This window comes from Chlorocebus sabaeus, chromosome 1 (assembly GCF_047675955.1).
Source record: "Chlorocebus sabaeus isolate Y175 chromosome 1, mChlSab1.0.hap1, whole genome shotgun sequence".
Classification (NCBI taxonomy): Eukaryota; Metazoa; Chordata; class Mammalia; order Primates; family Cercopithecidae; genus Chlorocebus; species Chlorocebus sabaeus.
The window spans coordinates 3,575,402-3,599,414 of record NC_132904.1 but is presented as its reverse complement, the minus strand read 5'-3'; the positions used below and the strand labels follow the sequence as shown (position 1 = coordinate 3,599,414).

General features: G+C 51.8%; 1 protein-coding gene across 6 annotated transcripts in view; it reads right to left on the bottom strand.

Annotated features, from left to right (window-relative positions):
* The window catches only part of SHANK2 (SH3 and multiple ankyrin repeat domains 2), a 662,741-nt gene that overhangs the window by 497,751 nt on the left and 140,977 nt on the right, over nucleotides 1-24,013 (bottom strand). For all 6 annotated transcript variants that reach the window (XM_037998869.2, XM_073008675.1, XM_073008685.1 and 3 more), the window contains one exon: nucleotides 14,434-14,550. In XM_037998869.2, the coding sequence (XP_037854797.1) occupies nucleotides 14,434-14,550 (117 nt within the window). The remainder of the gene's footprint in view (nucleotides 1-14,433; nucleotides 14,551-24,013) is intronic.

Here is a 24,013-nt window from a genome sequence, read left to right as displayed (position 1 = left end):
TCCCCAGAGCCCCTGTACCAAGATTCCAATTAGAAGCAAGACCACCATGGTGTCCCCAGCTCCTGGCACAGTGGTTCTCAACTGGGGGTGATTTTGCCTTCACGAGAATATCTGGCAATGTCTGGAGACATTTGTGGCTCTCACGGCTGTGAGTGCTACTGGCACTGACTGGGTTAAGACCAGGGATGTTGTGAAGCATCCTGCAATGAGTAAGACAGCCCCCCACGGCAAAAAACTGCCCAGCCCCAAACCTCAAGAAAGCTGAGGTCAACAACCCCTGTCTTCGTGGCTCCAAATGTTACTGATGACGGATATGAGTCATGCACAGCAGCATCCCTAGAACAGTTTCAGAACAACACAGACCACAGTCTCCTGTATGAATGACATGCCACTCCCCAAGCCCACCAGGCCGTGGCCCCAGCTGGTCAGGCTCAAGGGGACGCCAAGCCCTGTGCTATTCAGGGTCTTGTCCCTGGAACGTGTCCTCGGACTCAGGGACAGCCCAGCATGTTTCACAGAAGATGCTTCACTCCTGGGGAGTGGGAAGGTGGAGGCGGCCTCTGTCACCTCTCACTACGCAGACCACACATGTCAGCAGGGGAGGGATAAATGCCCATGGAGCTGTCAGCCTGAGGCTCATGGGGCAGAGGTGAAAGGAGCCGGCAAAGCCACGTGTGAGGCTCGAACAACATTGCAGATGGAGGCTGAGCTGAGAAAAAGCAAACACAAGGAAAGGAGTCGCTAGAAGCCCATGGTGTTTCAAAACAACGTGTGAGTCTGGAAGAACATGCAGCAGCCGATATAGGGTGACGCTCTGCACAGGGTTTCAGGGTGGGAAACCCCTGGAAAAAGCACAAATGTGGATTCCAGGTTTTACGCTGGGATTTTCATACTCTTCTAATTATTGCCATAAACATGTGTTGCTTTGAGTACAGGAAAAAATATGTAAGGGAATTTTCAAAGACACAACCGTGTTCAACAAACAAATCTTTCATGTTGGGGGTACAATTAAACCCAGAGTTTCAAAAACAGAAAGCCCTGGTGTCCGTTCTGCCGTGCCCCGGGTCCACACCGTGGGAGGTGCAGGTCGAGACTCCGGACCTGCTTATTTCATTTCGGGGTTGCAAACTATGGTCCTCAGGCCGAATTCTGCACATCTAATTGTGTAAATAAAGTTTTATTGGGATGCGACCACATCCACTCACCTGCATATTTTCTGCGGCTGCAAAGCCTGAAGTATTTACTCTCTGGGTCTTTACAGAAAAAAGGGTACCCACCCTGGTTTTAATTAAGTAGTCCTGCGTCTCCCCAACATAGTCACGAGTTCACAGAAATGACCACATCGGCAGGATGCCCTAACACTACACATATTAACAACCATCTTCAGGCCCCACTTAGGCTGGTGCCAGGGAGTGCAGGGTGATAACCAGCGTCAGCACTGAGAGAGCAGCTCTGCCTCTTGTCTTCTGAGCCTCAGTTTCCACCTTTTTAAAGTGGGGACACCGGGCTCGGTGGCAGCATAACAAGCCTGATACACCATCAATGACACAGGTAGGGGTCTCCTTCCACCCTCAGCAATGCCTTGTCCTTGGAAAGTGACCCCTGACCCCCAGGAGAGGGGCCCACCCATATGAGTACAGCACCTCCGAGTCCCAGCCACATGGACCCATCGGGTGTTACCAGGAAACTGGGAATGGTGAGTTTCTGCGGGTGATCGGCATTTCAAGAGATGCACAGAACGCAGCCTTCTCCACCGGGATAAGGCAGAGTGTGGAGAGCACTGGCCGGGCCTCTGGCTTTTCCAGTCCTGACCTAGCCCTTCCCTGCTCTGCCTCAGCTGCAGGACTTGCCCTGTGTCCTAATCATGAGTCCAGAATTTCCCATCAAATCACCCCCAGTAGGGTCCTCTTATTTCCAACCCAAAGAGTCTTTTTTTCTTTTCTTGAGACAGGGTCTTGCTCTGGTGCAATCTCAGCTCACTGCAACCTCTACCTCCCAGGCCCAAGTGATCCTCCACCTCAGACTCTCAAGTAGCTAGGATTACAGGCTTGCACCACCATGCCTCGCTAATTTTTGTATTTTCTGTAGAGACAGGGTTTCACCATGTTTCCCAGGCTGGTCTTGATCTTATGGGCTCAAGAGATCTGTCCACCTCGGCCTCCTAAAGTGCTGAGATGACAGGCGTAAGCCACTGCACCCAGCCCAAAGTCTTTACTAAAATCACAGTATTATCAGGCTACGGTGAGCAAAGACTTTGTTTTTCACTTTGGTAAGAGAGGAAACAAAAAGGAGGAGGAGAGACCACAGGGCCAGGAGAATGGGGTGATGGCTTTTAGCCAGTTTCCATCTTCTGGGGCGTGGTGGGGGCAGGAAAGAGAGAATAGGGCAGTAAGGGAGGAGGGACTTCATGGGGGTGGGCAACCGTGGGGATGTGAAGGCTGGTCCCTGGGGGTCTTGCTCACCCGTTTGCTCTGGGCTCTAACTGCACCCTGGCCCAGTGGCCTAGAAGAACCACCCAGCACTGACAAGACCCAGATGGCTGAGAGTGGCCTGGCAAATTGGAATTCAGAATACGAGAGACCTGCTCAGGGAGGAGCCTGGGGACACTCTTCCTCTTATTTCTCAGTAAGAACCTTTTTCAAAAATTCCCTATTATAGGCTGGGCATGGTGGCTCGCACTTGTAATCTCAACACTTTGGGAGGCTAAGGCAGGAGGATCGCTTGAGTCCAGGAGTTTCGGACCAGCCTGGGCAATATAGCAAGACCCCATCTCTATATAAAATGAAAACAATTAGCCAGGCGTGGTGGTGCGTGCCTGTAGTCCCAGCTACTTGGGAGGCTAAGGCAGGAGGATCCCTCGAGCCCAAGAGGTCGTGGCTGCAGTGAGCTGTGATTGTGCCACTGCACTCCAGCCTGGGTGACAGAGTGAGACCCTGTCTCAAAAAAAAAAAAAAAAAAAAAAAAGACACAGAGAGAGAAAGAAAGAAAGAGAGAGAGAGAGAGAGAAAGCAAGAGAGGGAGGGAGGGAAAAGAAAGAAAAGAAAAAAGAAAAGAAAATTCCCTATTATAAAGGACACATATTTCCAACAAAAAGCTAAGAATAAACCCTCAGCAGGCACTGCCATTCCAGGGGGATACAGGCAGGACCTAAGAAAAATCCTCCACTACCTCCGCTCGCTCAGTGACTTTGACCGAGTCAGGATCATACCTCCGACCCATTACCACAGTGTTTCCCAGATGTCAAAAAGAGATCAGGTTCCAGTTCGTTATTTCAAAATGCAAGGGTACACGATTCACTTGGCTTAATAACAATGACACCTCCATGTATGTGTGCATATCACACACCTGTCTGTGTACACGTGTGTGAACATGTATGCGTTTTGCAGTTCAAAACGCACATCTACCCGCTCCTTCTGATTTAACTCTCAAGGTATGGGAGAACTCTCTGCCAGGGGGAACAGGAGGCCCATTTTACAGACAAGGTTAATGTGAAAAACTGTGAAGACTTGCGGCTTCGGAAAGGAGGAGAAAGGAAAAACTGTAATCCAGGAGGTGCTGGTGGGAGCTTTCGGTTCCCTTGCGAGGCTGCTGGCTGCCCTGGATTCCTTTCAGAGGTGTATCTTATCTGACAGGTCTTTATCCTTTTAAATAATTCAGTGAAGTATAAATATAGAAGCAATTGGAATGCTTTTTGAAGACCCAAGCATCAAGAAGAGTATCATTTTCACTGCCACTTTTTCTCTTGGTATGAATTTTCCGAGACACTTCCCTTAATAAATGTACCTCCCACCGAAGGAGCATTCCTGGGGCTCGCACTGTGCCCACCGAGAACACAGTGTGCCTGGAGGTCCCATCAGCTGCTGGACCCCCAGGCCCCATCATTTCCATTCACAGAAGAACACCTGCAGTTCCCACCAGCAAATGGATTCCCCAGACCCCATCATTTCCATTTACAGATGAAGAGACAGACGGAGAAAGCTGCTCATCGATGCACACAGTGAGTCCTCATGGAGCTCCAGGTACCATCCTAGTCCCTGGAGACACAGATGCAAACCAGAAAGTCAAGGTCTCTGCCAGGCTTGGGCTGGAGAGGGGGCACAGGAAACAACGACACCGCCTCAGGACGGGTGGGTCTGATGCAGACAGTGGAGAAGGTGTGGCTGGCTGGGCAAGCTGAGCCCTGGGATGGGAGGAGAGACAGCCGGCGGAGGCAGAGGCCATCCCAGCAGAGTACCAAGGCCCGAAGTAGAAACCAGCGAGGGGCCGGGAGGCAAGAAGACAGTGGTGGGGCCGGGCTGCAGCAAGCTGGGACGAGCTGGGCTGGACAGGAGAGAAGGGCACAGGACACAAGCCCTGGGTTATGCAAAGGGGGTTCTCAGCAGAGGAGGGACGAAGAACTCGGGTGACAGAAAGTGGATTTGAGGGAAGACAGACTGGAAGGGAAGACAGAGGCTGGACAGCGAATACGTAGTCCTGGGGAGAGACAGCAGGGCCCCAGGCAAGGGTGAGAGGGGTGGTGGGGACAAGACGAGTGGAGGAGACAAGAGGGGTAGATGGGCCCGGAGAGGGTGGAGAGGGAACGGACAAGCCCCGGGATGAGAGGGACGGTGAGAAACAGGAGGCGGCCAGGTTTCAGGCCTGAGCTCCAGGGGAAAGGCGTTATTTACAGAGTGGGGAGCAGTTGCCGCAGTGGAGGCTCCTAAGAGGTCAGCACATGGGGACACGGGCCACGAGCAAACATCACTGCCAGAGCTCAGGGCAGAAGTGAGCTGGGAGACCCTGACTGGGGACTCGGGGTTTTCTGGAAGGTGTGCAAGGACACAGACAGGCCCGCCTGAGGTCACCTCGGGAGTCACTGCAGGAGGGAACCTGGGTAACGGGAGTGTGCAGTGCAGACGCCGAGAGATGCCACAGAGACGTTGAGCTGGATGGGGACAGAGGCGGGACCATGGAAGTGCCATGTGGGTGTGACTGGCTTTGAGCAAGCAGGGACGAAAGTCTGACCACTCTGTGTCAGTGAGACAAGAGCCATGGGAAGGTGGAGGCCATGTGTGCAGAACTCTCCCGGGGAGATGAGCAGTGAGTGGGGAAGTTGGGGGTGGGTGCAGGACTCTCCCGGGGAGATGAGCAATGAGTATGGAAGTTGGCGGGGGGGTGCAGAACTCTCCCAGGGAGATGAGCAGTGAATGAAGTTGGGGCAGGGTTGCAGAACTCTCCCAGGGAGATGAGCAGTGAGGGGGGAAGCTTAGGGGAGGGTGTGCAGAACTCTCCCAGGGAGATGTACAGTGAGTGGGGAAGTTGCGGGGAGGGGTGCAGAGCTCTCCCAGGAAGATATACGTGAGTGGGGAAGTTGGGGGTGGGTGCGGGACTCTCCCGGGGAGATGAGCAGTGAGTATGGAAGTTGGCGGGGGGGGTGCAGAACTCTCCCGGGGAGATGAGCAGTGAGTATGGAAGTTGGAGGGGGGGTGCAGAACTCTCCCGGGGAGATGAGCAGTGAGTATGGAAGTTGGCCGGGGGGGGGGGTGCAGAACTCTCCCGGGGAGATGAGCAGTGAGTATGGAAGTTGGAGGGGGGGTGCAGAACTCTCCCGGGGAGATGAGCAGTGAGTATGGAAGTTGGCGGGGGGGTGCAGAACTCTCCCGGGGAGATGAGCAGTGAGTGTGGAAGTTGGAGGGGGAGGTACAGAACTCTCCCAGGGAGATGTGCGGTGAGCAGGGAAGGTGGGTGGGGGGGTCTGTGAAGCCAAGGGAGCTTCTGGAGACAGAAGTGGGTGTAATGTCTTCATAAACAAATGGGCATGAAGTAAGAGAAGGCAGAGGTCAAAAGCAGAAACACTGGTGGCAGATGTGCCCACAGAACCAAACAACATTGCAACCAGGATGTTAACTCGGAAGCTCCAGGCCCCGTCAAGCCATTTCCTTTCAACGGCACTGAGGCTGTCTTCACTTAAATGTCACAGACACAAATTACTGCACACTCCAAACTGTAAGTCAGGAGTTTGTTTTCAGGTTAAATTATCTTTTGAAATAAGGCTGTTTAGGCAGCCATAAATGTAAAAAACAACTAAGATGTCTGCATAAGTAAAACGGGGGAAGTGGCTGGGACGCTGGTGTCATCGGAGCAGGGCTGGAACCTGGTCCCTCAGACCAACCCTCCCCTTGAAGAGCTGTGCCTCTAAGTAAGGTCCAGGGTAAACATGAGTACACCCCTCACTGCCATGGGCATGGGTGCTTCTGCCTGACCCATGCCCAATAAAGGCCCCTTCCCCAGTCAGTGGGTTATGGGAATGCATCCACAAGGGGTACTGGAAGCCTGGCTTCCCCGTCTACTAACAGAGCGGACTTTGACCACTCCTGAATCTTCTGACCTGTATAAAGGGAAAGTCAACCAAACCATCCACCGAAGCTGGGGCAAGTGAAGGAAAGGGTGTGTGGATGCCATCTCCACTCAGCGAGAACCACGCCCGCAATGCCCAGTGCTCAGGGGGCTATCACCCCATGGTGGACCCATGGGAACTGCCACAGAGTGGAGAGGTGCTCCATGGGACACCAGCAAGCGCAGAGATGCAAGCAGGAAACACGACATCTTCCTGCCCTGGCTTGCACTGGTATCAAAGAGAGGCAGGTTTTTATTTTATTATTTTTACCTTCCAGACAAATTGGCCTAGCCCAGTAACCTTTGATATTTACAACTTGCTTCACTCCTTCGTCATCCAGGGCAGAAAAATGAACCCCAGGCTGCTCCCCTCCCTCTGGATCTCTTCGAAAGCCAGGATGAGGTGAGGGGTTGACAGATTAGACACAATTTGATACTTATAATCAAAGCCCTAATTAGGTGATTTCATAAAAGAAGAGAGAATATTCTGATCATAGTGTATTTTATTACAAGTGTGGAGGTAGTAAGGCCTGCCTAAAACTGATAAAGCACATGTAACAATCCATACACCTGGGTGCTTTTAGATTTAATAAGGAGAAGCTTGTTACGGGAATATCGTCAGTAGCAGCATCACCATCACCGTCATCGTCACCGTCCTCATCGTCATCACCAACACCTGCATCAGTCACCATCAATAAGACCATCATCACTATCACCATCGCCACCACCACCACCATCATCACCACTACCACTATCACCATCATCATCACCACTACCACCATCGCTCACTATCAATATGACCACTGTCACTATCACCATCTCCACCATCACCACCACCACCACTATCACTAACACCATCAATATCGCCAGCATCACCACCATCACCATCACAATCATCACCATCACCTGCATCATTCACCATCAGTATGACCATCATCATCACTGTAACCACCATCCTCACCAGCATTCTCACCACCACCACCATCACCATCATTACCATCCACATCATCACCAGCATCATCACAACCATCACCATCATCATCACAGACATCATCACCATCATCACCACTACCACTACACCATCATCATCACCACTACCACCATCACTCACCATCAGTATGACCACTGTCACTGTCACCATCGCCACCATCATCACCACCATCACTACCACTATCACCATCAATATCACCACAATCACCACCATCACCTGCATCATTCAACATCAGTATGACCATCATTATCACTGTAACCACCATCGTCACCAGCATTCTCACCACCACCACCACCATCACCATCCACATCATCACCAGCATCATCACAACCATCACCATCATCATCACAACCATCATCACCATCACCACCATCATCACAATCATTATCACCATCATCATCACCACTACCACCATCACTCATCATCAATATGACCACTGTCACTATCACCATCACCACCATCACCACTACCACTATCACCATCAATATCACCAGTATCACCACCATCACAATCATCACCATCACCTGCATCACTCGCCATCAGTATGACCATGATCATTATCACTGTCACCACCATCCTCACTACCACCATCACCAACATCACCATCCACATCATCACCAGCATCATCACAACCATCACCATCATCATCACAACCATCACCATCACCACCATCATCACCATCACCTGCCATCACTCACCATCAATGTGATCACCGTCACTATCATTACCATTAGCTCTGCCATCATCATTAGTACCATGACTTAATCTACAAGTAGAAAGAGGGAGGGGGTGATGTACACAAGTAGTCTCAATGGCAAACTGAGTGATGAACACTCCTGCTTAGTGCCCAGAAACTGAATCCTAAATGCCCAGCAAGGCTTGGCACAGTCCTAGACAACAGAAGACTGCACCCTGACCCCCAGTGTCTGTAGCAGAAAAGCTCAAGGGCTATAAGACTTATTCAAAGTAACTGGAAGCATCTGAAAATCTAGGGAAGGCAAATAAAATGCCTTTGCTTGACAAGTTCCCCAGCTCCACAAGGGAACACTGCAACCATGACTGTGTATTTGGTGACCACAGGCCATGTTCACAGAGAAGGCCTGTCAAGCCACCATTAGATGCCACAGTGACTTGGGTCATGCTCTGTGAGGGCAGAATGGAAAGAGACCTTAATGGGCATGGAGTCTGGTATGCTGGTCCTGTCTCACAGTGGAGCCAGCTGCTGCTCTGCAGATTCCTCGGCATCACTGCGATTCTGGGTTATGGGCTGGCATCTGTACTATTCACAGGTTCTTTGGGTAATTCCAACGTGGAGGTTACAGCTCAGCTAGAAACCTCATTTATTCTGCTGCGTTGCTGTCACCATCACCATGACCACGCTCATGGTCAGCCATCATCAGTACCACCACTATCAACCACCACCATCATCACCATTACTGTCACCATGACCACCATCATCACCATCACCATGATTACTATCACCACCACCACCACCACCATCAACCACCACCATCACCATCACCATTACCACAGTTACCATCACCATCACCACTACCTATGGTTACCATCACCATCACCACCACCATCTTCACCTTCACCATCATCACGATCAGCTACCACCATCATCACCACTTTCATCATTGCCACCACCACCATCACCACCTTCATCATCACCATCAGCCTCACCATCACCATCACCACCATCAGCAGCACCACCACCACCAGCTTCATGACGACCACGACCACCATCAGCAGCAGCATCATCACCACCTTCACCATCACCACCAACACCACTGCTATCATTACAGCCACTACTTACTGAGCATCTATTATGTTCCAGGAATACCATATTACCATATATTTGTTTTCTATTTTTAGCCTCTTAGCAACCCTGTGAATTTGGTATAATTATCCCCACATTATAAATGAGGAAATTCAGGGTCCTAGAGAGACAATAGGTTGTCCAGGACAGCACAGCAAGGCAAGGCAATGGGCTAGCCCAGATGAAACCCACACCGCCGTGCCTCTTTGAATTACTGTTCCACTTCCTCAGGGCTGCCTCCTCACTCCTTTCCTTGAATCCTGTCTTGATTCAAAGGCATCTCTGCCCCACCCCTGAACAGTCTATTGTTCAACACTACTCCCTGCATGCCCTGTGTGTGTGTGCCCTGTATGGCACCCTTCCTGCTTAAAGCTGCCAGAGTGGTTTCTACTGCCTGCATGAGTACCTGCTCTAATGCAATCACATGTCTCACATGTGTAGACAAGGGGGAGTGAGTATAGCAAGGTGTTCAGCTGGTGACTCAGGAAGGAAAGCAGCTTTGGGTCAAGTACAACACGCAGTACCTGCAGGACAAAGGTAAGGGTTCTGTATTCCTCCCAGTCACTTACTGGCACTTACTGGAAGATGCAGACATGAAGCTGTGCCTCTCTTGGCATCACACGAGATGTGGTTTGGACCAGCTTCTTTAACTGCATCAGTAGGACACTCCAAAGAGTTTGGGGAGGGCATGAGGAAGATTAAAGACACCCTAGAACCCTAAGGAGGAGTATGAGGGATACACAAAGCTGGATCCTAGACCACTCGCAGACATTCCAACTGACATTGTAGCCAGAGATCAAGGGGCCAACCAGCCCAGAGCCTATGACCCTGCCTATTGGCTCTTGGAGGCTAGGCAAGGCCGGGAATCAAAACCAAGGGCGCCAGCTAAGGCATTTCTACCCAGACCGAAGAGGGGGCACACAGGCGGGAGTTGGAAGAGCTGTCCCCCCAGAAGGGGATGGCTCTCCACACTACCTCCAGAGGCTTCCTGACTGCAGGAGAAGCCACTCAGTCCCGGGGAGGGGGATCCATCAATAAGACAGGTTGGGGAGAGGAGCAGATGCAGCCTTCCATTCCAAGACTGAGCAAAGGATGGCCTGCAGGCCAAATTGGCCCACTCCCTGTTTTGTAAATAAAGTTTTATTGGAACACGGCTACACTCTGATTTACATACTGTCTATGGCTGCTTTTGCACTACAGTGGCAGTTGAATCATTACGACAGAGTTCATGCAACACGCAAAGCCTAAAATATTCCCCAACCAGCTCTTTATAGCAAAAGCAGCTGGCTCCTGTGCTAACCTGAGGCCCAAGGTGGGTAGAGGATGTCCTGAGAGCCCTGGCCAGCTTGGGACCCTCCTGGAGCCGGCAGCTGAGGCACAGGAGAGATACGGGGCATGTGGAGCGTGGTGTGATACCGAGTCAAGCTCAATACAGATCATCAAAATGTGTTAACCTTTTCTAATCAGAAAGAAACATCAACACTTTCAAATACCATCTTGTCCACAATTATTTCAAGTGACAAAAAACAGGCTTTTCTGGAGTTTTCAAGATAAAATGTGCTTGCAATCTACTGGGGAAAATTAAGGAATGTTTTTTCCATCCAAAGCAGTAATTAGGAAGCAGATGTTGGTGCAGATGTGTTTACCAACCACAGCCAAGCCTCATGATGTGTTTTTCTAATGCAGCTGAGTAACGAATCTCCACACTCACACAGACATTTCAGCATCCACACGCCGTGGCATACCTAGGGACACAGCTGCATGCAAACCACATCAATGTGCTTTCCTTGAGGAGGAAGCCAGCAGCTCTGTAAAATGCTGCTCACAGCTCAGCTGAAATGCTACCCAACCACAGCCAGCCTGGCTGTTCTCTTGTGCCAGGTATGAAAGACGGCGGCTTATGCCTCTGATGGTATCCACACATGCTTCCTCTCAGGTAGACCCAAGGGGAAGGGAGCATCAGCAGAGAAAACAAGGAAGGCATAGTAACTGCCTGGTCCTGGACATTCTGCTCTGGCTGTGTCTTGCAAAGGGTTACAGAGAAAAATACACAACTGTGTGAGGGAGTCATTAGCAGAAGGCTTGACTCAGGGGCAGGAAGTCTGAATGGGGTCTTGAAGGATGCATAGGAGTTTTCCAGGGCAAAGAATCCAGGAAGATTGAACAGTTAGAAGCAAAGTGGGACTCCAGCAGAGTGGCTGGAAGGGCCTGGGCTGGTGACTAACCATGGAAGGGCTGGGGAACGGCTTGGGTAAAGGATGAGGCTTGAGATTTCACCCTGGAGGCCACTGCGAGCCAACAGGATGGGAGCACTGCTTTGGGATGGGAAGAGAATGCCGACAGCCTGCAGAGGATGGACCCCGGCACAAACAGCCCTGGGCATCCAGCGGAGCTCCTCCTCTGAGATCTCCCTCTGTTCCTCCAGGACGAAGAGCCACATCCCTTCCCACCCCACGCTGCTCTGCTGCTTAGTGTAGCACCCACATCTCGACACCCTCCAGATTTGAAGTTCCTTGAAATCAGAGAAAGAGAAAAGAAAAGGCAGGAAAGGAGAAGTCCTTCAATAGTGATGTCCAAGAATTAACCTGACTTTGAGCACCAAGGAAACAGAGAAACAGCCCCCTGTCCTCCTAAAGCAGTGCCTGCACGCCTCCTATGCCGCATGAGCCCAGGGCCCCTTCTCACCAGCTCCACTCCACAGGCCGTCCCCCACCGCTTAATCCTCCACGGCTCCCCCCTCCTGCAGGACCAGCAGGGCCCCCCCACCCTGCTGCTTCACCTCCCCATGAGGCCATGGTGCACACACTGGGCGGGGTGGCACTTGGCCTTGTCATTTAGGATTCAGCCTCCCAGAGGGCAGGGCTCACATCCCCAGAGCCTTCAGTGTTTCCCAGACACATTCATTTCCTGCTATCCTCGGCTCTCACACTTGTTTCTACAGGGAAGAGTGTGAAGATGATTTGCTTTTTCACATCAAGGTTCCACTTGTGGGTATTTTTCCCCGAAAGAAATGAAAACAGGGCCTTGAACAAATATTTGCACATCTATGCTCACAGCTGCGTTATCCATGACACTCAAAAGGTGGAAACCACCCAAGCGTCCCTTGACAGATATCCACGCACACGATCCACATAATGGAGTATTATTTAGCTTAAAAATATTATTCAGCTTAAAAAGGAAGGGCCAAAAATTCCGACACAGGCTACAGCATGGACAAACCTCGAAAACATTGCACTCAGTGAAGTAAGCCAGACACCAAAGCACAAACACTTTATGCTTCTACTCATATCAAGTCTCTACCACAGGAAAATCTATAGGCACAGAAAGTAGAATGGGGGTTGCCGGAGGCTGAGGAGAGTGGGGAGTTACTGTTTGATGGGGACAGAGTTTCAATTTTGCAAGATTAAGAGAGTTCCGGAGATGAATGGCGGGCAGTTGCACAGCCATGTAAATGTACTTAATGCCACTGAACTGCATACTTAAAAGTGGTTAAAATGGTATACTTTGGTTATATGTATTTTACCACTGAATGAAAAGGCACATTGGGGCATATCTGTCCCATGGAGTGGTGGAAGCTTTTTTTTTTTTTTTTTTTGGTGATGGGGCCTCGCTCTGTCACCCAGGCTGGAGTGCAATGGCGCTATCTCGATTCACTGCAACCTCCATCTCCCGGGTTCAAGCAATTATCTTGCCTCAGCCTCCCGAGTAGCTGGGATTACAGGCCCACGCCACTACACCCGGCTAATTTTTGTATTTTCAATAGAGACGGTGTTTCACCATGTGGGCCAGGCTGGTCTTCAACTCTGACCTCAAGCAATCTGCCTGCCTCAGCCTCCCAAATTGCTGGGCTTAACAGGAGTGAGCCACTACGCCTGGCCAGGCTTGCTTTTTAAATTTTTATTTTGGTGACAGGGTTTCACTCTGTCACCCAGGCTGGAGTGCAGTGGCATGATCTCGGCTTACTGTAGCTTTAAACCCCCAGGCTCAAGTGATCCTCCCACCTCAGTCTCCTGAGTAGCTGGGACCACAGCCACATGCCACCATACCCGGCTAATTTTTAAATTTTTTGAAGAGATAGGGTCTCATGATATTGCCCAGGCTAGTCTCAAGCTAGATCAAGTAATCCACCTCCCCTCGGCCTCCCAAAGCACTGAGATTACAGGTGTGAGCTGCTGCACCTGGCCGGAAGGCCTGCTTTTGTCATGTGATGGTGCCACACATGCCTGGTGGGGGTACCAGAACTATCCTAAGGCTTTGTCTGCCACATCCTTCCCCATCTCATGACTCTGATCTGCCCCCTCCATGTTCCGCATAGAGACCTGCTAACAGGGTAGATGGCCGACTCCAGAACGGAACAGAGTTTGCATCCCAGCTACGGAGGGTGAAAAAGACAGCCTGGTTCCTTGCGCATCTTCTGGAGCATGGACGGTGCGGAGGCGCAGCACTGACCAGACCTGAGTCCTGCGCCCAGTTCTGGCACCAGCTGTGCGAGCGCGATGCTCACCTTGCTTTCCTGGGGCTCTGTTTCCTCCCTTCTACAACAGGGTAACAGTTCCCACCGAGGCAGCAGGTGAGGATGACCTGGGAAGCCCCCTTCAAGGCCTTCCCGGTGTCCCCCAGGATTAGGGCTGACTGGGCTGCATGTGAGAAACAAACTTACCCATTTAAACCCAAAGAATGGACTGAGAGACCCGGAGAACAGCGAAAGTGAGACTCTTACTGATGGTCTTGTAAGATCAGGTGTCTGATGGGCAGGCACACCCAGCACCGCTTCAACAAGCAGTGTACCCCTCAGTGCACAGGTCCCTCCCCCAGTTCCTCATAGGCTGAGTACTATGGGTTACGATTTTTCCAGATGTTGCCTATTGGTTGTTGGGTTGGAGCTTTGGGTGTTATTTTTAAGGACTTCTTTGCTGCATTTTGTTGCAGCCCACAATGTGTTGCAATTTTAGTTAGCTTAAGGGCTTTTTAAGTATTTAACTCAAGACCCATGTAGCTGGGCAGGCTGGTAAGAACAGACAAAGCGAGCTATTTTGCAGGCTAGTAAACTTTCATCTTAAACTTTTTTGGTTTGGGTGAGGGCAACTAAGGGGCAGAGGCTGACAAGCAGGCATTGGCTATTTAAGCAGGGGCTTAGTATATTTCGTTTCTTTAGTAGTTTGCTGACCTAAGCTAATCTAAGGCACCCTGTTTTGGAAATGGACCTCTGTCCCCATTATTTCCTTTGGGCATGCCCAGCACTCACCTGGTTGTAGAGGGCGCAGATGTGCAAGGCCGTGTTCCCCGAGGCGTTCTGGGCACTCATGTCTGCCCCGTAGAACAGCAGGTGCTCCAGGTGCTGCACGTGCCCATACCTGCAGGCCTGAAACGCAGAACCCAGGCTGTGAATCAGGAACCCTCCGCCATGACAGCCGCATGCACACACAAAGTACACCAGCCACTCGGCTTATCCTTCAATGCACAGGTCCCTCCCCCAGTTCCTCATAGGCTGAGTACTATGGGTTACAATTTTTCAGATGTTACCTATTGGTTGTTGGGTTGGAGCTCCACCAGAACCCCAAGGCAGGGCAGGGCCTGGGCGGACCCCAACCCCCCACCCACCATCTGGGCAAGGGTTCCAAAGACGTCAGCAAGCACCGCCAGACCCCTGGCTGTGGATCGGGGAGAACAACCTTCATGGTGGGACTGGGGACTGGTGCTCAGCTGTGAGACAGAGGGTCTGGGAAGGAGCCCCAAAGTTCCTTCCATCCTGATCCAGGGGTCTAGAGCCTAGAGGTGCAGGATGTCTTTCTCTCAACCTCAGTGCCCCGCTCCACGAGATGCAAACCAGAAGGCTCCGCCCTGGCCTCGGTTACCCAAGCTCCCCCTTCCAAGGAGGCGGCACGAGATGGCCAGGAGCGGCCTTCGTCGCCTCTTCCCTGCGCTGTATCCACAGGAGTGAGCCCTGTCCTTCTACGTGCGATGGACGGCCCCACGATGGCTTTAATGCAGTCCAGCTCCTAAGTAAGTTGCAGGACGCAGGGGTAGGGCAGCCCTGCAGTATGACCAACTTCTCTCTGAGAACTACAACATGTGCGGCTTATGAACCATCAGGGCCCGGGGGTCAAACAGACCCAGGCCTGAACCATTTGTCAGAACTTTCGCCTCGGCACCTACGTGCATTCTCATCGGTAGGCAGGAACAACCCTCAACCCTCGCAGGGTTCAGACGAGAATCACGTGGGACAAAGAACCCCACAGGGCCTCACACGAGGCCGGGCACTGAGCCAGCCAGCGCAGCCCCTCCCCACCCAAGCTCACAGGGGCCAGGGAGGTCCCCGTGCAGGTGACGAGGGCCCTCTGTCCAGCCACGCACTGCTCGGCATTGTGGCCACAATCTTGGACCTGGAGAAAAGTGGGTCCTGACCTAACACATCTCACCCCCAGGGTCGGGAGGGAAAGACATGAGCCCCGCCAAGGGCAGGCAGTCAAGGGATGCTGAGAGCAGCAGGCGCCGTGGTAGCCCAGGAAGGGGTTCTCATGAATCCTGCTCTACTGCTAATTGAGACAGATAGAGGTGAATTTCACCTTCTCAGGGTCCATGAGAAAGAGCTACACCTCAGTAAGGTGAGGAAAGATGACAGGGAGGATATTGAAACTATTAATTGGATGAGGTGTTAAAAAAAGAAAATTCCATTTACCACTGCTGTGCCTCCCACAAATCTCATTAATTTATGAAGTAGATCCCTCGTTCCTGTCACCTGCCCGGCCCCACAGCCCCTTCTTCTGGGAACTGCGTTTGCCTTTGGGGGCTACCCCAGCTCCACTCTCAGAGGTCTGGGAAAGGCCTCCCCACCCTGCTCCTGCAGAGGCACAGAACACAGGCAGGAGCCATCAGGTTCCATCTCCCCAGGCACAGTAAGGGACGCCCATGCGACCTCAGAGAAGCTGCCATGTCCCAAGCTAGAACATTCACCAGAACTAATGGGGGAAAAGTTCTTTCTTTCTTCCAGAGTGGGGAGCAGAAAAGTGACAGAGCCCTGGAGCTGCTGGGACCCTCAACACAGAAAGGAAGTGTGACGGGGGCAGGGAGAGGAAGAAAGGAAAGAAAGAGAAAGAGGGGAGACAGGAAGAGACATGCACAAAGCCAAGATGACACTGTCTGAGTCCCTCTAGGCTACAACTGACCCTGGAATTTCAGGGACATAACGATTAGGCATAATTCCCTCCCCTCACCCACCCATTTGCATTGAGATTTGCGTTCCTGAAACTAAAGGATCCCTGGCTATTTGGCACTCCCCAAAGGACTTCTGGGAGGCAACACTTTGTTACAGCTTAATTTAATTGCTCTGTGGTCAATAAAGACAACTAATGTTAGCATAAAGACACTGAACAATTAATCCACACTCATTATTCCCCTTCCCCCAGTTAATCTGAATTTATGAGCTTGTAAGTTCCATCAGTCAGATGGTGCCAGAGCACTCTTTCCTTGCAAGGGCAAAATAGGCTCAACAGGAAGAGATGAAAACGGAGCCGCTGACTCCAGGCGGACGTCTCGTAGGCGTATTCCCAAGAGCATGCTTCCATTTTCCACTTTTCCCACATCCATTGCTTTATAACACACAAACCCGGGAAATACAGAAAAGTGCTAAACAAAAACCAAAAGTCACCCAGAATCCCACAGTCTTAGCACTAGCAGTAATTTTTTTTTTCAAGCATCATTTCAGCTAGTCTCTTCTTTCTGTTTTAACCCCTGGTGGTTGAGGCACGGAGCTCACTCCTGCTGAGGAGATGCAGCTGCCATGCAAGGGGGTGAGGGGGATCCAAGCCAGATAGTGGGCAGACGGGTCCACAGATGGCTGCACGCAGGACTCTGCACACACAAGGACATTCAAGAAGGGGAATGGGAGCTGGGCTCTCACTGTCAAAGAAGAAAGTTACAAATACACTACAGGAGAAAATGAGAACATGCCTTGTGGCGTTGGCTTGGAATGGGATTATCAGTAGGAACTCACAAATTTTAATACACAGACTAATGAAAATTAAAATGTGGATGCCCACGTGCCTACCCATCCCTAACTCTGCCTACTGAGAGGGTGGGGGACAGGAATAGCCCAGCAGCCATCAGCACCCCAAGCACCTGCACCTTGGCTTCTAAATACCACACCACACTAAAAAGAACCAGGCTCCTTGGAGAAACAGCTGATTCCTGAGGCAGGAAAAGAGCAAGGTGAGCCTGAAATACCTTGTTGTGCCAGAAATGAAGAAAATGGTTTAAAAAAAAATAATCAATGGAGCTGTGTCCCGAGGACACAGGAGCCATCCTGAGGGGCACCCACCAGCTAAAACTGGGATAATAATAATGGATTATTACCTCCTGAATAAAGAGAACTCTGCAAGTCTGCCTTGTAAATATATGAATAAACAAACAAGAAGAGAAAGCTTTTCTTTACAACAGAAAGCCAGCTAATAAATGTAGAAGCAATTGTAGGATTAAAAAAAAATCTCCATTTAGCAACCATGATAGCAATAATTCTGGCAAGAAAGGCCAATGGATGCCAGAACTGTCAGGCAAAAGGGGTATGAGAAAACAGATTTTTGCACAGCCTCAAAGATCACCAAAAAAGATCTATTAATTACAAAGGAGCAAAGTAAGGCAGGAGGTGGGACTCAGACAACGGACCAAACGGAGGACTAGCTAACACAGGGCAGGGCAGAAGCAGCTTTCCATAAGACACGCCCATCCGTGTGCCACATCAGTTTACTGTTGCCAACGGCAACACCCAGCCGTTACCACCCCCTTCCCTGGCAATGGCCTGATGACTCAGAAGCTACCACCCTTTTCCTGGCAATTCCTGCAGAACCTGTCCCATAATTTGCATGTAATTAAAAGTGGGTATAAATGTGAGTGCAGTATGGCCTCTGAGCTGCTGCTCTGGGCACACTGCCTCTGGGGCAGCCCTGCTCTGCAAGGAGCAGGCTCTGCTGCTGTTCACAGCTGCTTCAATAAAGGTTGCCAACATCGCCATCCTGCCCTTGAATTCTTTGCTGGGTGAAGCCAAGAGTCCTCCCGGGCTAAGCCCCCTTTTTGGGTCTCGCCTGCCCTGCATCAAAAGAGGAGAAAATCAGCAGACCCCACCTGACCAGGTGGTCAGCATGACCTTCACGGTGAGCACCAGATGAATGGTCCCCACGTGTCTCTGTGAGAACGTGATGCTGACAGCACAGCATCCTTTCTAAGGCATTCCTGCCAAATGCACACGCTGGATCCCATCACGAGCAAACACCGAGCAAACCCAACAAAATGACCACCCCAAAATCTTCAAAACGGTCACAGCCATGGGAATTAAGGGAAGCCAGAGGAAGTCTCCCAGATGGACAGGCTCCACGCAGGGTCCCAGGCTGGATCCTCTTCTATCAGGGACGTTACTGCGACACCAGCACCACTCAAATGTGCTCTCCGCGTGGAGGGCATATGGGAGTTCCTTGTACTATTCTTGCAACTCTTCTATAAGCTGGAAATGGAAATAGTCATTTACAATTTTAAAAAGAAAGTAATAGGCTGGGTGCAGTGGGTCATGCCTGTAATCCCAGCACTTTGGGAGGCCAGCATGGGTGGATCATGAGGTCAGGAGATTGAGACCATCCTGGCTAACACGGTGAAACCCCGTCTCTACCAAAAACACAAAAAATTAGCCGGGCATGGTGGTGGGTGCCTGTAATCCCAGCTACTCAGGAGGCTGAGGCAGGAGAATGGCGTGAACCCGGAAGGTGGAGGTTGCAGTGAGCTGAGATGGTGCCACTGCACTCCAGCCTGGGCGACAAAGCAAGACTCCGTCTCATAAATAAAAAAATAAAGAATCGGCCAGGCACGGTGGGTCACGCCTGTAATCCCAGCACTTTGAGAGTCCGAGATGGGTGGATCACGAGGTCAGGAGATTGAGACCACCCTGGCTAACACGGTGAAACCCCATCTCTACTAAAAAATACAAAAAATTAGCCAGGTGTGGTGGTAGGCGCCTGTCATCCCAGCTACTTGGGAGGCTGAGGTGGGAGAATGGCATGAACCCGGGAGCGGGAGCTGGAGCTTGCAGTGAGCCAAGATTGTACCACTGCACTCCAGCCTGGGCGACAGAGCGAGACTCCATCTCAAAAATAAATAATAAATAAATAAAGAAGGAAGGAAGGAAGGGAGGGAGGGAGGGAGGGAGGGAGGGAGGGAGGGAGGCACTTGCTTGACACAAAGATACTGAAAGCTACGAAAGCGTTAAAGGAAGGAGTTCATCCTCCCCCAAGAGAAGCAACACTAACCCCCTTTTCTTATTTTGAAAAGGGTGTCTGGCCTCTGGCTGTTGAGAGACAGCTGAGAGGGTGACAGGAGGATGGAGAGTAATGGAACGAAAGACAAAACACTGCCCTTGACACCTGCTCCCATTCTCCTGAGGTGCTTTTTGGAAAATGCATGTGTGGGAGGCTCCACCTACGTCTGTTGCCTCTGAATCTCCTGCTGAGATCTGGGCAGGGGCACCTGGAGATGGCTCCCCTCGAGACTCTGTTTGCCCAGCGATGCCTGGTGTCCCACCCGCCCCTGTGCAACCACAAGACTTGGTGTGAATTAGAAAAAAGGGGGCTGCTTCCTTCAAGCCCTTTACTGCCACCTGCTGGACACTGGTGAGACATCTACAGGACCTCAAACTATGGCAGGAGGAACGGCGCCACCTGGGGTTGTACAACGCCCAGCACAGCAAACGGAGCGGCGGGGAGGTCACTGCTCTCTCTGCAGGGAAGCAGCACAGGTCGGCTGAGACGAACCCCCTACCACTTCTGCTTGGCTCTGTGCCCCAAACAGAATTGTTCGCAACCACACTTAGGCATTTCTCCCAAAGCATATGCCTTGTAACATGAGGTGGAGACACCACAGCTCACACAACCAAGAGTCACATCATGTCAGCTCTCACTGGGTCAGGAAGCGGGCTGCCCGTCAGTAGAGAAACAACGTCTTGTCCAAATACAGGCAAACCCCCTCGCCTGGCCTGAGCCACTGGCTGCTCCGTGGCCCCGCATACCACGGTTTTCAAAGGCTGGCTCTGGTCTTCCTCCTGGCCCAGCAGTCGAGGAGGCCAAGGCACCTGAATGAATGCAGGAACGCAGGCAGTGGACGGGCTGTGATGCAAACCACAAGCGGCTAGTTCGGTTTTGTTGGTGTTGCGGGCTGGACTGCATCCCTATGGCATTCATGCATTGGAGTCCCCACCACCAGCACCTCCACGTGGGGTTGTATGTGAAGAGGGTCTTTCGAGAGGCAATTAAGTTAAAATGAGGCCATTGGGGGCCCCTAATCCCGTCTGCCTGGTATCCTTATAAGAAGAGGAGCTGGGGACACAGACACACAGGGGGATGACCCTGTGAGGACGCAGGGAAAAGGCAGTGTCTGCAAGCCAAGAAGAGAGGCCTCAGGAGGAACCAGCCCTGGACACCTTCATCTCAGACTCCAGCCTCCAGAACTGTGAGATGATGTCTACTGTTTGAGGAGCTTTGTGGTGGCAGCCCTATGCAGCGAACACAATCTCTTTGGGTCTACTAATGTGTGCTGTTCAGCCTGAAATGATCACAGACAAAGGACGTCACGCTACAATTCCAAAAGGAGAGATGACTGGCATTCCCACATAAAGCTACAGCCCTTGCCCATCTTCCCCATGGAGCCCATTGCTCTCATGTGATTTTTGGAAAAATGAAGTCTCTTAAAGATGCCACCTATGTCAGGAGGGCAGGACAGAGGACCTGCCGAAGTGCAGAGCGTGGAGTGCTGGTCTCGGGGTCTTCATACTCAAGGGTCCTCATTCCCTCTGGAGGCTCAGAGAGAGGATGCCTCTCTTCCTTCTCCAAACAGAACCTTGCCAGGCAAGAGGGGCTCAGAATACGGAACTGACCTCCCAGGTCAATTCAGAGCAGATCCCCCGAAACACGGCTCACTGCTGCAGCTCTAGACACCGGGGCCACAGAGGCTCGGCCACTCATGCCCAGGGGCAGACACTAAGCCCTGGGGCCAGAGTGACATGGGGAGGGGCTCCCACGCTCCAGTCCTGCCACCTGGCAGGGACCCCAGACTCTCACACCCTGGAGGTGTTCATCTGGAAAGGTGCAGTTCCTGCCAGCACCCACGTCCCACAGTGAGGCTCGGCCACAGTTCCAAGGCTGCCAAGCACATGCCAGCACCAAGGGGCAGAACCCTGTTCACGACACCTCCTCCCCGCCCGGGGTCAGCGCATGCCACCTGCCCAGATCTGAGGGTGGCAGTACCTGCCAGCACCACAGCCTGGCTCTAACACAGCCCCCACCTCCCCTGGCCAGAATAAGCCACCCCCGGCTGGCACTGTGGAGCTCCCGGGCTCTCCACCTGGCCGCTGTTCACACTGGTCCTTCCTGTGCTACCTGGCATTGCGCTTTCTGTGACCAAGCCCAGGCTTGGACACAGGGTCACTGCGGTGCCTGAACAGTGGTCATCTCAGCGTCTAGGCAATGGTCACCTTGGGGCCTGGACACAGCAGTCACCTCAGCACCTAGATGGACAGTGATTACCTCAGTGCCTGGACACGGTGGGAGCCACTGTACACTAGAAAAATCTCAATCTGAAGGAAGACCACACCCCATGTGGCTCCATCCCATCCTAAATGCTGACTTTTCAGTCAAACATTGACTCCCATCTCTACCATGCAGCTCACGCCGGGCTGCACACAGTCCCACCCTGGCAGGACGGTAACCAGAATGCTTGGACCCAGAACGACATAACGTGGGGCTCCAGCAGAGAACCTCCCACAGGCCTGGGAGGATCAGGGGCCCGTCCCCTCGCCATGGGGCCCGGAGAGGCTCGAGAGCTGAGGGCATCCGGCCAGGGATGCGCAGGGGGCAGCCTGGAGCAGGAGGAGGGGAGAAGTCACTGTGGCCCGAAACTCTCTTTAAAGCTGACACTCTTCATTTAAATGCGATAAATAACAAATAGGAGCCAGTAACAACATTCAGACTGATGCCATACCCATCTCACGATGGGGGAAAATCAAACGAGGGGCTGGGAGCAGATGTGGTTGGCACTCTCTGAATACAACGGATTGTTTAGTTTTTTTTTTTCCCCCTTCTGAAACAGGCTCTCATTATGATTGCCCAGGCTGGATGGAGTGCAGTGGCACGATCTTGACTCACTGCAGCCTCCACCTCCGGGCTCGGGTGATCCTCCCACCTCAGCCTCCCAAGTAGCTGGGATTACAGGTACGTGTCACCACACCCCGCTAATTTTTGTATTTTTGGTAGAGACAAGTTTTGCCCTGTTGGCTGGGCTGCTTTTGAACTCCTAGGTTCAAGTGATCTGCCTGCCTCAGTCTCCCAAAGTGCTGGGACTATAGTGTGAGCCCCTGTGCCCAGCCTAACGTATTATTTCTAATGCTGACCAGCCTAATGCATTACTTCTAATGATGATGTCGGACGTGGCCACATGATAATGAGGATGATGATGTGGGGACAGATGATGACAATAATGATGCGGACATTTATTGAGTACCTGGTCTGTGCTGGGCACTGCAGAAAGTGCCTCACGTGAATTCTGTCATTAGCTGTCTCCAGAGCTCTGCAAATTATTACTCAGCCAACCTGAGGGATTAGCACACAAGCCCAGAGAGGGTGGGGCACCGCTGGGTGACCCAGTGAGTGATGAGGTGGGTTTGCAACCCCAGGCTGCATAACACCCAAGCCAGAGTATGGCCAACAGACAGCATGAGGAGGAGATTCCCTCATCCCAAAGATACCGAGTCAAACTCAGAGAGGGAGGGAGGGAGCCAGGCTCTGCCCCTAGGCAGGCACCAGAGTTCAGCACGTGGAAACACAGCATCTGGATCCCTTGCCAAGCGGCGTCCTCTCTAGGACCACACCCCCTCTGGCCAGGGCCACCGTGCTGTGACGTTGCATGGTGGATGTAAAAGTCTTCAGCAATTAAAAATACGGAATGAATACCCCCAAATCTGATCCCTGACGTCTCTGGGTTGTGGGAATGCATTGGAGTGTTTCTTAACTTGCTTCTTTATACTTCTTTGTATTTTCCAAGATTTCCATGATGCAAGGGTATTTTTTTGGTAATCCAAAAAAAAAAAAGGGTAATTTGAATAACAACTTTTAAGATCATTTGCAGACAGCCTGAGCTCAAAAAGGGCTCTTCTAACATCAGCCTGTGGGGACGGGGCATATCCCCACTGCATGAAGTGGAAGGTGGATCTGAAATGCGTCCTTAGGCCACATGCACCCAGCCTGAGACCATGACGGGAAAGCAGTGGCCTGGGGAACTCTGGAGTGCACCTGTAGCAGCTGTGACCAGGCCTGGCTGTGGCCACGCAGGCTCTCCCACAGCATGAACAGCCAGAACCCTGGGACAGGGCTGTCCATTCTCCAGGTGCTAGAACGGAGACATACACTTTAAATGCAGGGTCCATCAGCCTGAGAGCTCAGAGGTGCTTCTCCCGAGAGCGCAGAGCCAGGCACGGCCCAGTGAGTCCAGGAAAACCCACCTGCCCCTGTAATTTGTTCTGCCACAGACGTGCTGTGAGTAGTTTGGATGTGAGAACCCTACAGGCAGCACAGAGAACCAGGTTTCTGGGATGAGACAGGCTGGGAGCAATCCCAGCTCAGCCAACTGCTTGCTCCATGGCCTTGGGCAAGTTACCTGCCCTCTCTGGGCCTGTGAACTCATATGAGAAACAGCAATGAGAAGTAACCAGCTCTGAGGATATAGAATCACAGTGCAATTAAAGCAGCTCAGGACAATGAATGCTCCCAAATTGCTATGGGTCCTATACACAGTTGGCC